The sequence below is a fragment of the Aptenodytes forsteri genome, unplaced genomic scaffold, assembly GCF_000699145.1.
Source record: "Aptenodytes forsteri isolate BGI_AS27 unplaced genomic scaffold, ASM69914v1 Scaffold79, whole genome shotgun sequence".
Taxonomy (NCBI): domain Eukaryota; kingdom Metazoa; phylum Chordata; class Aves; order Sphenisciformes; family Spheniscidae; genus Aptenodytes; species Aptenodytes forsteri.
The window spans coordinates 5,192,698-5,207,945 of NW_008794776.1; the positions used below are offsets into that span (position 1 = coordinate 5,192,698).

General features: G+C 52.9%; 1 protein-coding gene across 2 annotated transcripts; it reads right to left on the reverse strand.

The window, feature by feature from the left end:
• Positions 1–1,156: 1,156 nt before the first annotated feature.
• SEPT5 (septin 5) lies at positions 1,157–14,739 on the reverse strand. 2 transcript variants are annotated; one of them, XM_009274355.2, is made up of 11 exons: positions 14,650–14,739; positions 9,473–9,569; positions 8,845–8,931; positions 8,152–8,275; positions 7,845–7,979; positions 7,072–7,189; positions 6,153–6,254; positions 5,130–5,226; positions 3,628–3,763; positions 1,604–1,706; positions 1,157–1,248 (listed from the first exon to the last, which is right to left on the reverse strand). In XM_009274355.2, exons 1-11 carry the CDS (start codon positions 14,737–14,739, stop codon positions 1,192–1,194), a joined length of 1,146 nt encoding a protein of 381 aa, XP_009272630.1. In that variant the 3' UTR covers positions 1,157–1,191. The 2 variants fall into 2 exon arrangements, with proteins under 2 accessions (XP_009272630.1, XP_019326326.1); XM_019470781.1 differs by lacking the exon at positions 14,650–14,739 and having other exon boundaries at positions 1,604–1,753; positions 3,624–3,763; positions 9,473–9,517.
• Positions 14,740–15,248: the final 509 nt, after the last annotated feature.

Below are 15,248 nucleotides of genomic sequence, written 5' to 3' on the forward strand. Positions count from 1 at the left end.
AGATCTCCGGTACAAGCCTACAAAAACTGCCCCTTTCCCCAGGAGAAGCTCAGAGCCAGCAATGTGCTTGTGGGACTGCAAAGCCTGGGGGTAGGGCACAGCTCTGTATTTGGGGTTGGATTTCAGCCCTGGGGTTTCTACCCCCTCCAAAGCAGTCCTGGCCAAGCACTCTGCTGCCATGGTGCTTTTCAGAGCAGACACTGGAGACACACTGCAGCTGGATGACCAGAGCTAAACCATGAGATACCCTCACCCAGCTACTGCAGGGCCCTGGGGTTCCTCTACCAACACCTCCAGCCTGCTGTGGGAGGAAATCATGGCTGGGAAGGTACTCACTCCCTTCATCTCATCCTTGCAGGCAACAGTCAACAAATCCTCTCTGCCAGAAAGACATAACTGAGAGCAGTAGAAGCCATTTTCTTCTAACTGACCTTGAGAGACTTGGTCCCTTGCTGCTCAGTGCAAAGATACTGGAGTTTCTTGATAGGAAAAACAAAACTAACCAACTAAACAAAAAAAAAAAAAAATCAGAAAAACCCGGGCAGGAAATCAGGCAACCATCAGGACCCCTGAGCAGGTCAGTGCACAGAGAAACCCCCAGCCCCAGCTCTCTGGGCCACAGCCAACCCCAGGCTGAGGAGCCCGAGCAACGCAGGTCAAACTCACAGGAGGGTAAGGCTGCCTTTACAATGCTTGTGCTGGCCCCAGACAAGGGGAACAGGGAGGGGGGCACAGCACCTCAGTTGGGAGTAAACATTTACGTGCATTGACAGATAGTCTTCAAGTTCGTACACCAGAGAAACCAGGACTTTAAATACCAGAGCATTCCCAAACAAGAGATTAGTACATGGGAAAGGGAGATCTTTTTCTTTTCTTTTTCTTTTTTAGGATGCCTTAGAGACTTCCCAGGCTATTGTCTTTAAAAGAAAAAAAAGAAAAAAGAAAAGAAAAGAAAAGAAAGAATAATTATTAAAAAAAGAAATACACATCAGTAAACTGTTAAGTGAACAGCCTCCTCCACACTCCAGCTGACTGCAAAGCCAGCATTGCCGCTAATAAATTAGAGGGTGCGGGTGCAGCTCTTGCCCATAAGTCTCTATACAATGGGAAACCTTTTCTTAATGTCCACAGCTCTTGCCAGGCCTCAGATGGTCACTGGGGGATTCCCTCTGCCCTCCGAGTACCTGCCTCTCACTGATCCTGCATCTGCTGCTGCATCTTCTGCAGCATCTCTTGCATCCGCCGTAACTGCACAAGAGAAGAGAGAGTCAAAAAAGGGATCTGTTGTGGCTGGGAGCTGGTGATCTGCACTGGGGGCTGGTGATCTGCACTGGGGGCAGTCTCTTGGAGCTGACAAAGGGATCCCTCAGGGAGTATTAAATCCTGCCTGAGCACAGAGGCATCTGTGTATGGGGTGGAATGGAGCCATGTTTCCCTGACAGAGAAAGCCGCAGCTTTCACACCCTGTCCTCCACACCAGGAACCCATGACGGTGGGAGGCAGGAGTGCGAAGCCCAAGGACAGCCTCTATGGGGCAATCCTGGAGAAACTCCTCAGATTCCAGCTCCAACACCAAGAAGGTCCAGGCAGAAATGGGTCTCACCTCCTCATCCTTCATTTTGATCAGCTTCTCTGTCTCAGTGTCTGGTGTTGGGAGAGGCAGAATAGGAATCGGGCTTTCTATCCTGTTGTCCTGAGTCAGCTTGCTAGAGAGGTGGAGAGAGGGAAGAAACACAGTCAGTCGTGGTTCAGGCTGGCTGGCTTTGCTGTCACCACGTGATGGCAGTCACTCACGATGGCAGACCTGCCAGCAACGCGGCAACATGCACCCAGCCAGGTGGAGCAGCTGTGGGGCGATCTAGCCCAGAGGTGTGGGATGCACTCGGATGCAGAATGAGACCAAAGTCTATAAAAGTTTTCAAAATGAAAGCTTGTGGGTAGCTAACAGAGAATATCCAAACCAGGCTTACACTGACAGCAAACACAGAAAGGGCTGATGTTTCTGACCACCTTTTGTAACTGCATTGGCAAGCTTAGCAGAGACATTTACAGCCAATTTTTCTGGTCTCCTTTGGCTCATCTGTTTATGTGCCTACACATATACACAGCATCAACACAAACTATCAGCATCCCTAAGGCACCACATGCTCACCATGGCCCTTTTTTCTCCAGGAAGATAAAACCAGGGGAGCAGTTTAATCACTGCAAGTCTGATAACAAAGCCTGCCCTCATATTCAGGAGGTGGGAGACGTGAGACACAACAGGCACAGCACAGCAGCATTGCAATGAGGGCTGGGGGTGCACACAAGTGCAGGCAGGAGCAGAGGAAGGAGGTGACTTTTTTCCAAAAGTCAGAGGAGCTCTCCGTAGGTGAGGAGGGGGTGGCAGTGGCCAAAGATGCCTGGGCTGAAACTGTGAATTCAAGATGCCACTTGCAGGCGTTCACCACTTGGAGTCACCGTTGGCTCATTATTGAGTCAATTCCAGCCCTGGAGTTTGGGATCTCTTCCCAAAACGTCTCTCTAGAGAAGGACCCTTATCCCACTGCTAGAAATGGCCACGCTCCGGTTTTACGAGACTTGTTCACTGGCAAGGAGCTAGCCATGGCATGAGAAACGGTACCAAACTTAAGCTTTTCTTAAGCTGAGCAATTGCTTTTTCATTGTGCTCTTCTTTTAATAGATACATAGCCTACGTAAATAGCAGCTCTGACACTTCTCACAGATCTCTAGCGTTTAACATAGTCATTCTGGGACTCTGTATTCTCACTGTTGAAAAAGACAGGCTCGTCTGCTATGCAAAAGTACTGAGATACACTGTGTGTGAACAAAATGTGCCAACCTGCACGTTTGCACACAGGCAGCACTGTTCCTTGGTGAAGCACAGCCATTTCTGCTCTGCAACGTGGCAGCACAGAGCTACCCGGCCAGTTCAGGCAGGAAGTGAAGGGGATGGTTTACAACAGATGAGCCAAGACCTACTTAAACCTAAAATTTGCCACCAGTATTTCAGTCATGGAAGGGAGAAGGAAAAAAAGTAGTTTCAAATGAGAAGCCTGTGAGTGGTGTCTCTTCTATTTTCTGATCGTTGTGACTAAAACCACAGAGAATCAAATGCAATGGGAAGACAATGCAGAGAAATCTTTGGAGATGTGTTAAGAGTCTTGCTAATTGCCTGGGCTCTGTTGTCTGAGAAACAGCAGCATCCCAAGGATCATGCTGTCATTTCAACAGAACTACAGACTGCAGAATGCCTTCCTCTTTGGCAAGGCACACAGCTATCACCCACCAGAGAGATGGTTTATCCCCATTTCATTAGACTGGATGTATTTCACCCAGTGCTAAGAACAGCTCTTCAAGAGTCTCCAGGCCTACTTCCCAAGATCTGCGTGGGGAATCCTCAGACAGGAACATGAATTCTCAGAATTATCTCCACCATGGGTTCAGGCTGTGGGGGACACACTTGGATTTGCTATTCTACTTCCCAGTGCCATTCCCCAGGCTGCAGCCCAGCATGTCCCTGGCAGATCCACAGCCTCCTGACCAACGAGCCATTCTGAGAGCAACCCCAGCTCTGCAGACCATGAAACACCCCTGCCACCTCCAGCTGAAGCGCTGCGGACCCACCTGGTCATTTGCTGGATGCACTGAGCTCGGTAGTTCTCATAGTGGACATCACAAGTGACGTCCTTCAGGTCGTGCATGTGTGTCCGGATCAGCATGTTCCGCAGCTTCACAAAGTCGCAGTGTGCCTGGTTTTCCACTGCAGAAGCAACAACAGGACAGTGCTTGGATGTCACACCTCACCAGCCCTCTCCAGGGAGCCCCTTCCCACCTCCCAGCACCCAGGCTGGACTAAAACTCCCCCCTGGGCCCCTTCCCCATCCTCCCACAACTCTTCCCCATCAGTGCCTGGGGCTCTCCTCCTGGCCCTGGCGCAGGCCTCGATGATGCTCTGTGCTTCTCAACACCAAGGCCAGGCTGCTGAGGTCACTGTGTTCCCAGGACTTTTTCTGGGTAAGAGGATTAATTAAGCACGTACAGCAGAGCCCTGAAAGAGGATGCTGCTCCCAGGAACATGGGATGTCATTCTTATAACCACAGTGAGCGCAGCCAGTGCTGGAGGCAAACTGATCATCTCAGAATTTAGCACTGATCAAAAGGCCCCTGTAGGCAAAATCAGCTCTTGAGGGGCAAAGCCACGAGCAGGCAATGGTCTGGAGAACTGAAAGAGCTGCTGTTACCACGGGGAGCCAGGCTCCAGGCAGCACTGCGGGACTCTGCAGGGAAGTGTTGTGATCAGTAGCTGTGTGCCTGCTATGGCGATCCCCATTTACCTCTCTGCAGGGCCGGGGGAAGCCGGCTATGTCAAGCCCAGGGTTTCACAAAGTTGATACCACTGCCACATGCCAGCACCCTGACAGGCACAGCCCCCTCTGGAGCCAGTCAGAGAGCAGAGCCAGCAGCTGGGCAGCCCAAGCAGCCGGCACCAGCCCACGAGTGCACACACAAGCTTTTGGGATCTAATTTAGCTGCAAGACCTTAAAGCAATGCACCAGCATGGGGGAGGCAGCAGCAGCAGCAAAAGCCATTCCAGGGTTATTCTGCCTACAGGCGTTATGAAATTTCTCCCTTTAGAAAGAAAGAAAGTAAGAGACAAACACATTGTGCATCAGCACAGCCTCCAGCCCAGCAACTCCAGCACATACAGGAGTGGCAGCAGAGGAGGAAGTGCAGGAGGGTTTATGATTCAATTTGGCTGAGGGCTATGGCTTCTCCCCAGAAACTAAACTGGCAATGCCCAGCCTCCCCCCTTAATAAGAAGCCATATCCTAGTGCATTAAAGCCCAGGCATTCTTCCATTCTCACTGGAGCCTCTCTTCTTCAGTCTGTCATGGCTTCAGAGGCAGGGTGATTGCTACACCCCCAATAACAGACCTCCTGAGCTGGTCCCAGTTCCTCTGTCTCTACCCTACCTTGTCCCCTGCCATGTGCCAAAGGTGGCACAGTCAGTCACGGCTGTGCAGAGGTGAGCTCTCCCCTGCCGTTCCTGTTGCAAGTGCCTGCCTGTCCTTCCTCCATCCCTGCCTGCCCCTCACTCAGTGCTGGCTCCCAGGCACCACGCTTACCTTCCACAATGCCCCAGGGGTAGAGCCGTCCGCGGACTCGCTGGCCTTTCGCCTCCACCACAGTGTTACTGCCGATGACAGCAAAGGGAGCGCTCTCCTGGAATGAGAGGCATCGCTGAGCCCAGCTCAGCCTGGGGCTGCCCACAGATCCCTCCTCCAAGGGCCAAGCTCAGGCAGAGCAGAACAGGAGGAGGAAGGTGCTGGTAGGAGAGGCACAGGGACATCCACATGTGCCACAGCACAGGACACCACAACCCAGTTGCAGAGAAAAGCCTAAGGCACTGGGATCTGCAGGCAGCCTAATTCCCAGCCTGAACTTCTCAGCTGTCCTGAGGGAAGCTGTGTCTCTGCAGGTGCCTGCACCCCTTCTTTGAGGGGAAACTCTACAAGGAAGCCAGAGCAGAGAGGCTGGGACACCAAGCAAGTGGGACAATGTAGGCTAAGAGCTTGTCCAGGCAGGGATGTACAGGCTGGGCTCCTCTCTGCTCAGAAGGGAGTCAAAGCCCATTGCACAGCCTGCACAGGAGAAACAAGGCCATACTGCACGCACACACAGGGCTGGCTCAGCTTGGGAGAGGGTCAGGCCTGGGCTGCTGGGGCCTCCAGGCAGGCCTGTATGATCATGTTGTCTCCCTCCCATGCAACTAATATGTCACAGTGGTGCCTCATCACTCACAAATTGCTCCTGCTTGCTGATGGCATCACTCAGAAATAGGTGCTTATAAATGCTATACAACCCAGCCTTCATCTTAAACATACAGTCTGGGGTAGACCAAGGAAAGACTGACACTGCCTGGTGGGAAAGCAGAATTGCCATGTCTTCATGCCACACTTGACTTCATGGCACCAGCAAGGACATCAGCACCTTCTCCAGGCCATCTACCATGTGAGCCAACGTAGGCTGTCCCCTGGGTATCAGTAGCACGGGCCTTTGGCACACATAGGGCAGCTCTGGCTCCTTCTGGAGCAACCAACATACCCACAAGCCTGACTTCCCAGTCCCCTGCTAAGCAGGTTGCTTACCTTCAGCTCTCTGTCTTGCTGCTTGAAATCCTCATCTTCATCAGAGTCACACTCAGGAAACTGGTACACTTTAATGCCAAATTTGTCAATCTCTTCCCGGATCTGTGTCCATGAAAGACAAAAACAAAAGGATGCAACGCTGAACAATACAGAAATGCTGGGTTTATTCCTTGTTTGTGCTACCATGGGTTTGCTATAGCCTACAGATGGCGAAAGGATTTGATGTTTCTTCTAGAGCTGGCGTCTCTGCAGACACCACTTCCCTCCTCTCAGCAGAGCACTGCTACAATTGGATTTGCAGGTACTGTGTGTGTATATATACACACACACACACTATCTATCTATCTATCCATCCATCCATCTATCCATCCATCTATCCATCCATCCATCTATCCATCCATCTATCCATCCATCCATCTATCCATCCATCTATCCATCCATCCATCTATCCATCCATCTATCCATCCATCCATCTATCCATCCATCCATCTATCCATCCATCTATCCATCCATCTATCCATCCATCCATCTATCCATCCATCCATCTATCCATCCATCTATCCATCCATCTATCCATCCATCCATCTATCCATCCATCCATCTATCCATCCATCTATCCATCCATCTATCCATCCATCCATCTATCCATCCATCCATCTATCCATCCATCCATCTATCCATCCATCTATCCATCCATCTATCCATCCATCTATCCATCCATCTATCCATCCATCCATCTATCCATCCATCCATCTATCCATCCATCCATCTATCCATCCATCTATCCATCCATCCATCTATCCATCCATCCATCTATCCATCCATCTATCTATCTCCCCCATCTATCTATCTCCCCTCCTTCCTCAGCCCATCCCTGCCGCCACATCAGGTATACCCCTGTAGAGAAAGAGCATCTCACCCTCTCTTTTAGCTTCCGGATCTCGGAGGGGATCAGGCAGTCAGCTTTGGCAATCAGGGGCACAATGTTGACCTTCTCATGCAGAGCCTTCATGAACTCAACATCCACAGGCCTCAGCCTGCAGCAGGGACAAGGAGGGACATGGTTAGCAAGGACACACTGGGCAGCTCCCCCTCCAGCCTCTCCCACCCACCCAGCACGAAGGGGAAAGGACAGCACTGGGACAGCCCTCAGCTAGGGCTGTATCTTCAGGAAAGCTGTCTCAGATTTTAGCTGCTGAATGTCTCACAGAAGCACAGGCTGGGTATTCACTCCTTTGCAGGCCAAATACTGCCCAGGCCACAGCCCGGGGCCTCCCTCCAGCTGCCCTGTGCTGCAGGCAGCCAACACGACCCCTCCAGCTGCTCCAGGCTAGGCCAGCACACGAGCCAGCAAGGGGCAGGGACTGAAGGCAGCTTAAAACTCCCTTTCCTACCCATCAGTCACACTTAGCTAGATAGGAAGATACAAGTCTGTGTGGCATTATTTCTCCTGATTTCCAAAACAGGCTGCAAGGCCTGAGGGAGATCTGCTCTGCCTGATCACAGGCAGTCTGTCATGCTAGCGAGTGGGAGGGAGATGGCGTGATGCTCAGCCGAGGGAGAGCAGCCGGACGGCTCTCATTCTGTGCCAACAGCCCTGCCAATGTACAAACCACTATAGGGCAATCCTGGGGCACAAGGGTCTTCCCTCTGGATTGAGTCATACCCCAGCCCCGGAGTGGGGGCTCTCACCCATGCCCGAAGGGTGAGATGAAGTAGAGGCAACAATGCACTCGGTTGTCCTGGATGTTCTTCCGGTTCAGGCCACTCTCATCACGGAAATACTGTTCAAACTGCTGGTCAATGTAGTCAGTGATGGGCTTCCAGCTGGGAAGGGTAATTCAATCAAAACAAAATCATGTGTTTAACAGGACACTGTCTCCTAGGGACCATGAGGCAGTATCACCCCCTTCACGCTGCCAGCCCCCCTTTCGGTGAAGCACCCACAGAAAGCAGACATGGCCAAGGACTAGGAGGAAGGCAGCAGTGGCCTGCTCACCACTCAGTGTTGTTAACAGCATCTCCAAAGCCTGGTGTGTCCACTATAGTCAGCTTCAGCTTGACACCCTTCTCCTCAATGTCCACCGTGTGCTTGACAATCTCCACTGTCTGGTTGATTCTCTCTTTGAAAAGGAATATGTAAGTTAAAGCCAGGCAGTAACTGGGGATCCCCACTCACACCCACGACAAGCCGGCTCCCTCCTTATCATTGAGCACAGGGAGTAGCATGGGTGTCAAAAAACCCTGATCATCCTCTAAGGAGCCTCAAGGGAGTGGTACTGTGGGAGGCCAGCAGCAGGCAGACAGACTCTGAGGAGATACACAAACCTCTGAAGTGCTTGTAGCCCAGCTGTTCTGAACATTTTGTCCAGTCAGTTGGGAAGGGGAATTCCTACTACACTCCAGCACCCAAGAACAAAAGACAAATCTCAGCATCTCAACCCAAAAGGCTAGTGCTGCTCTGCAGCCTCATCTTTCCTTCATAGGACAGAAGAGCCCTACAGCCAGACCCTTTTTGCCTGAATACTAGTGCCTCTGCAGGCAGCAAAGGAGAGCAGAGCAACAAACAACAGGGCTGGGATCCAGTCAAGCCTGTAGCCGCTGCTGAAGCAAGGAACCAAAGTACTGGTCCTTAGAACAGTCTAGACCTGTGGGCACAAGAACGGTTCACCCCCCTTTGTTCCCAACTTACCCTCTGCATTGAGGAGCTTTCTGTCTTTGTAGAGGTCTGTCAGGAACAGGCTATTCACCAGCGTGGATTTGCCCAGACCCGACTCTCCTAATTGACAGAGTGCAAAGGGGAGGAGGGAAAAGCAAGCAACATGACCCACTAATTGACTTCTTACAAATGAAACTGAACAAGGCTTTGAATCCTGAGCCAGAAGAAGTGAGAGAGATGAGCTGTCAGAAGCTGTTTCTGGGCATTACATTTTTCCAGCAGTGGGAGGACTTTTTGCTGCAAGATGTCTCAATTCTTGTTCAAATGTGATTTCCCAGCTCCACCATCCTCCCTCCCCTTCCCTTCCCTTGGTCCCTGGCTGACCCTGTCTTCACCACCCAGACCAGCCACTCTGTTGGAAAAGCTACACTCGGTGCTTGCTCAAGCAGGCTATGAGTGGTCAGGAGGGGCCCATTCCCCCTGGGCGAACAGTGTGATTGCAACACAGGCTGGGGAGCAAAGCAAGGCCTGAAGCAAGGACCAGAACAGAGCGAGGGGAGGATCCACACCCTAAGGGAGCACCTAAGGGAAGTGAGGAGAGCTGGTCCCCTCCACGCACCCACCATGTGGCCCAGACACCTCCACCCATGGGCAGTCTCACCTGCGACCATCAGGGTGAAGTCAAAACCCTTCTTCACAGATTTCCGGTGGACCTGGTTCGGCAGAGTGGCAAAGCCCACGTACTGCTTCTCGTGGTCCTGCAGGGCAGAGGCCGACAGAGCAGGTCAGGGTGTGCCTCCTGCTCAAGCCTCACACAGCAACAGGGAGTTGGACTCAAAAAGTCCCTGAGGCAGAGCCAAGGGGTGGAGGAGAGGTCAGCCCCTGCTCTGGCAGCACTGCGGGGCAGGGCACATACCTCCTCTAGGCTCAGGGACTTCTGCCCTTCCTGCAGGTGGGCATGGAGGGCCACCTCCTCCCAGCCGCAGCCCTGCTTGGCTGCTCTCACCAGCAGACATGGCAGTTCACGGCAGTCTTCCAGCATGGAGAGCACAAGGGAAAAGGTACATCCTGCTGTTCCCACCAGAGAGCACATCTGGGGCTGCTACCGACACACAATTTTCCTAACTCTTTGCTTCTTCTGCACAGACACAGGCTCCCCTCACAGCAGGGTCACCAAATGTCACCTCTCCCCAGGTCTTTCAGAGCCATTTCTGCATCTCTCCTTCCAGAGGCGCATGCGGTACATGATGGAGAGCTCTCTGTAATTAGCACCCCAGGGCTTGTGGTGTCCTGAGCCATGTCTAGAGGAAGGCACAGTGGCTTGGCTTCTGTTTGACCTGAGACAGGATTATTTCTTGCTGTGTCACAGCCACTCCTGGCTGAGTAAGAGGAAACCCTGAATAATCTCTAGCGTTATTTCTGAAGAGACAGAAGTTCAAGGAGCACAGGGAAGTGGGAAGATGTGAAAGTATTGAGAACACAGGTGAGATGTTTTTGGTGAGGGTATTACATATGGTATTACTGGAGTGTTACCTACTGCCTAACCACCCCCCAGGTGCAGACCCCTATCACCAAGCGCTCTCTGACTACATAAAAGCCACAGCCACCCCACAAGCACAGCACACGCTCTGTACAAGTGCACTAAGTGCACACAAGGAGTGACATGACCAATGGTGTGTTTCACAAGTGCACGGCATGCATCCCGCAGCCAGGAGCAAACACGCAGCCTGTGCTGTGTCCCAGGGGCACACACCCTGCTCATGCAGGGTACGTCCCGAAAGGCAAACACGGCTTGTCTATGGGATTCACAGACTGGGCTCAGCACACAGTCCGCTGCTCACAGCTCAGGCAGCTGTGGGTAACTGTGGGTCACACAGCCCGGCTGCTCCAGCCAGCCAGCCTCCATCTGAGCAACCTCGGTCCTTCACAACCTGCCCCCCCATGGCAGTGCGTTCCCCTCCCCAGGCCCCATCGCAGAGGGAGGGTGGGCACGGACCCTGGCAAACACCTCCCTTCTCACATACTTTCCAAGCTAGACCCAAGGGGAAGCAGCCGTTCACAAATGCCTGAGCTAGAGACATGATAGTCTCTGCATTTCAACATCACTTAAAATAAACGTACCCCTGGGATTCACACCACAGGCAAATCCACGAAGCCAGGAGTTCCTCAAAACCAGCCCCAGCTCCCACCCAGCCACGGATGCCTTCAAGCATACAGCTGTCCTCAACCCACAGGCACTGGTTCTCCAGGCACAGCAGGGAAGACCTCTGTTCTTAAGTTTAACTATCTCCATTCCTGCGGCATATACTCAAAAAACCACAAATTATGTACCAGTGTGTCGAGCTTAGGGCAATGCTGACTCTCACCTATTTCCACACTGCAAGTGGGCAATGCAGCTGCCGAGCAGCCCTCTACAGCCCCTGGCCGTATGTCCACATCTGTGAGCATCCTCAGGCATCCTCATCTGGGCAGACTGAAAAGTTGTAGTGGGGACAGACAGCAGGGAGGACAAAGAGTCTCCTCCTCCCAATTTATGGCTGCTCTGCAACTGTCCACTCAGACAGGACAGACATGGCTGATAGCCACTGTGGCCCAAGGGCTCTGTTCTTTAGCATGGTCACTGCCTTCTAGAAATTTAGGTTTGGTTTGAGTTTCAGACTTGACAGACAGACAGAGTGACTGTTGGCTACGGTCTCCCTCACCTCACGCCCTTGCTAATGTAGCTGAAGTAATGCTGCTCCACCGCCCCACAGTCCAGAAAGGCAGGAAGGGACAGAGCAAATGAAATTAGAGAGAAGTGGGGAGAATTAGAGTGCGCCCAAAGCGCTCCACTAGCAGCTCTAATGGCTGAGCTAAAAGGCACTGGCATCCCAAAGCAGTGGTGCAGCGAGCAGCGGCGAGACCCCAGGGTGAAAAGTGATGGCAGCTCTGATGAGCTGCATGCGGCAAAGAAATGTCTGCCTGGGGGACACTGCGAACTGCCACCCGTAAAGGGTAAACACGAGGTGTGCAAAACAGGGTGATAAATGTGATAATGGCAAGATCAAGAAAACAAGAAAAAAAAGGCCGCTTCCAGCCTGTGTCCCTTGGTGCCAGGGCTGCCTCCCAGCTGCTTTGCTTCCCAGTGAAAACACATCTATGAACACAACCAAAGCGCACACGTAACAGCCCGCACCTCACAGTGGAAGGACCAGTGTTGCTCAGCGAGCAGCACAAATATACAACATCCTTGCCCTTGCGTTTCTCATACAGCCAAGTTTTGGGTCGGAGCAGGAGGAGACCTGCCCTGATCTTTACCAGACTTTGGAAAGACAACGATCACCTGCTCTCTCCAGTGACTTGACATGTGAAATAGTACTAGTGACGTGCTAATAAAACCATAGCTGAGGCTCAGGGTGTGTTTCTCATTTTCTTTGTTTTTTAACCTAGATGACTAAGGGCTGACAATGGAGACACTGGGGAGCTGAGCTCTGGTGCAACTCCACTTACTTCAGCCAAGTGTAACTGGCTGAACCTGATCTCTCATTTCTGTTCAGCCCAACCAAGAAAGCGTGGATTTACTGTACCTCTGGTTACCTCCCCATAGCTCAGTGGAATCAGACACTTGGCAACGTCCAGCTAGTGCAGGACACTGCCGTTTACTCATGACTCATGCAGTCATTTCCATCACATTAAGGAAGGTCAGTGCTGAGCACAAGGCCAAAGAGAAGAGCTTCCCTCTCAGTGGGAGGCAGCCAGTTGCAAGGAGAAAAGCCCTGTTCCCAGTATGCTCCGCTCTGACCAGCATGGACGAACTGCAGAGCCCTGCCAGGAGCCAGAGCAAACGTGATTCTAAAGGGGAAGGCAGGAGATGCAGGGGAAATTGTGGAGAGGGATCCCCTTCTAACCGCCTTCTCTCGGGAACAACAGCATGGTCCCTGCACCACGGCCAGCCTAGACCCACAGTTCCTCATCTCAGCTTTAAGACAACCAATCTGTGCTCCCATCCCACTGCGACAGGCACGTGCCACCGTCTCTGCCAGTGTGCCAACATCAACATCGCACTTAAGGAGCCCAAGTAGCCTCCTGAGACTGGTGTCTGCCTCACTCAAAGGTCTACACCACTCACCATCTTCATTAGGACCCAACACGGACACTATCTGCAGAGCAACCATGCACGGGACAGAGAGCGCCGAAGCAGGTGTAGAGGGCTGGGAGGGTTACTGAAGGAGGCAGGTGACTTTCTGGGTTGTGAAAAGCTGAAATCCATTAATTAGATGAGAGACTTGGACTGAGGGAGTTCCTGGAGGCATCACAGCCCCCTCCCACATGCTCCTGACCCTCGCGAGCCAGCTCCCATCAAGCTGACACAGGCTGGGACAGCCGGTCGCTGCACCACGCTTCCCTCGCCAGCCCCAGCTGTCAGGAAAGGGCCCCGGCCAGCTGAGCATTCTGGCACAAGAAGCCCCTCTCCCCACTGCCTCCTCCATGTGCTGCCTTTGTTCCCACTGGTGTCCTGCTCCCACGCACCTAGGAATGTGCCCCACACACTGCAGCGGAGGCCACCAAGAGATATGGCTGACCTTTGGGGCCCTGTTACAAACCAAAGCTCCCCAAGCCGAGCAAAACATGTCTGTACTCTCCCTCGGCACACGCTCGCCGGTTCACCGGACATCACAGCAACACGCCACGTCCTCACATCCTCCACCACCCAGCCGAGGCGGCCAAGGCTCCCTGGCAGGCAGTGCTCTCCCTGGGAGTTCAAGCAAAGGGACAAAGCACTGGTGAGTTCAAGTCCTGTTCCTGTCGGGGGTAGAGACATTCAGGATCTGTTACATAAAAGGAGAAGCCATCCCCAGTACCAAGGTGTCCGCAGGGCTGTCTGTACCTCCAAGACAGGGTACGCAGCATGGCCTCCATTGCTCCTGCCATTACCGATTCCCTCCTCACCTCCCCCGTGGATGTGCTGTTTAAACCAATCCAGATCTCATGTGACTTCACCATTCAGCCTGGGGATAAATGGAGCCTTGCTGGGTATATTCAAAAGGGATAAAATTAAACACCATGGGACCACAAAAAATTTGAAGAATAACCCCTACCCCAGGTCTGGAGCAAACCCCAGAAATGATGGAGCTTGCGTTGGGATCCTGCTACCCCTGCCTCCACTTCTTCACGGGGGGTGGGCTCTTGGTGTTACAGCCTCCGGCGCAAGCCGTCCAGCTCCCTCCCAGGCAGCCCTTCTTCCAGCCGTTCCTCTCTAGCCAGGCACAGCCGCCACATCCACATCTGCACAAACCAGCATAGCACAGCCCCAGAGGAGAAGCAAACCCTTCACTTCCTTTCATTGCCAGAAAGCTGCATAAATTCATAATGCAAACAGCCCCCAGGGCATCTCCCATGTACATCTGTTGCCCCAGGCCTGGGGCTGAGAACGGGAGTATCAGCAAAACACTTGCCCACCAGCATCTGCTGCAGCAGAAAGAAAACCAGCCAGCAAAGCACAGCGTTAACATGATAGCGCAAACCAGACTGCATTTGGGCACACACGCAGCACTAACTCCTGCCCTGAGCACCCCTAAGCACACACACACCATTCAGAGAGGGAATCACTGCATCAAATAACCACACAAAAATATGTCGCACATCTCCCAGCTGTCCATCACGCCCCTCGGCCCTGCTCCCGCTGGGACTGCTCCCCTCCTTTCTGTCCCCACCGTCTCTCCCTTACCAGCGTCTTTCCGCTCCTCTGCTCCTCAGAGGTCTCATCTCATGCTGCACACGTCTGCTCAGGCACCATCCTCCCCCCTCCTGTCCCTGCTGCTTCCCAGCTCGAACGGTGCTATAAATACATCCCCATACCTTCAGCTTGGCTGGGTGGCTTCGCTGTGCCTGCGTCCGGGGAGAAAGCAGCCGCTCCACTAACCGCTCCTGAATAATGATCGAATCCATAACCGCGGCCAGCAGGACGGACAGCCACCACGGGCCAAGAAAAAAAAAAACCAACCCATGTGTTCCCTCCCAGCCGTCGTTAAATCCATGCGGCAGCCCCCCCGCCTACGCATGCACACACACGCAGGGCTGGCTCAGCTCGCCTCGGTGTGGCAGCCCAGCGAGGCAAGGAGGAGAGGCGAGGAGAGAAGAGGTGAGCAGGCTCCCACGCAGCTGCCCGGGATTTCCTGCCTCCGCCTGTGCTGCGGGAGGAGCCTGCCAGCAAGAACAGGACAAAAGCCACCGCAGCCACAGGCCAGAGGCAATGTCTCTCGCTCTGCCAGTGTCCTGCAGAGGGGTTGTGCACATACCGGATGCTGTCCCAGCCATGAGTCTGACTCCTTTTGTCAGATGGGCTTATTCAGCTGGAGGATTTCTTAAGATATCCTGACTGATGCAGCCAAGACAAAGGTTCACTGCAAGGAAACCTGCTCTTGGCAAAAACGTGCTGCTTCTGGTTGTGTGTGTGA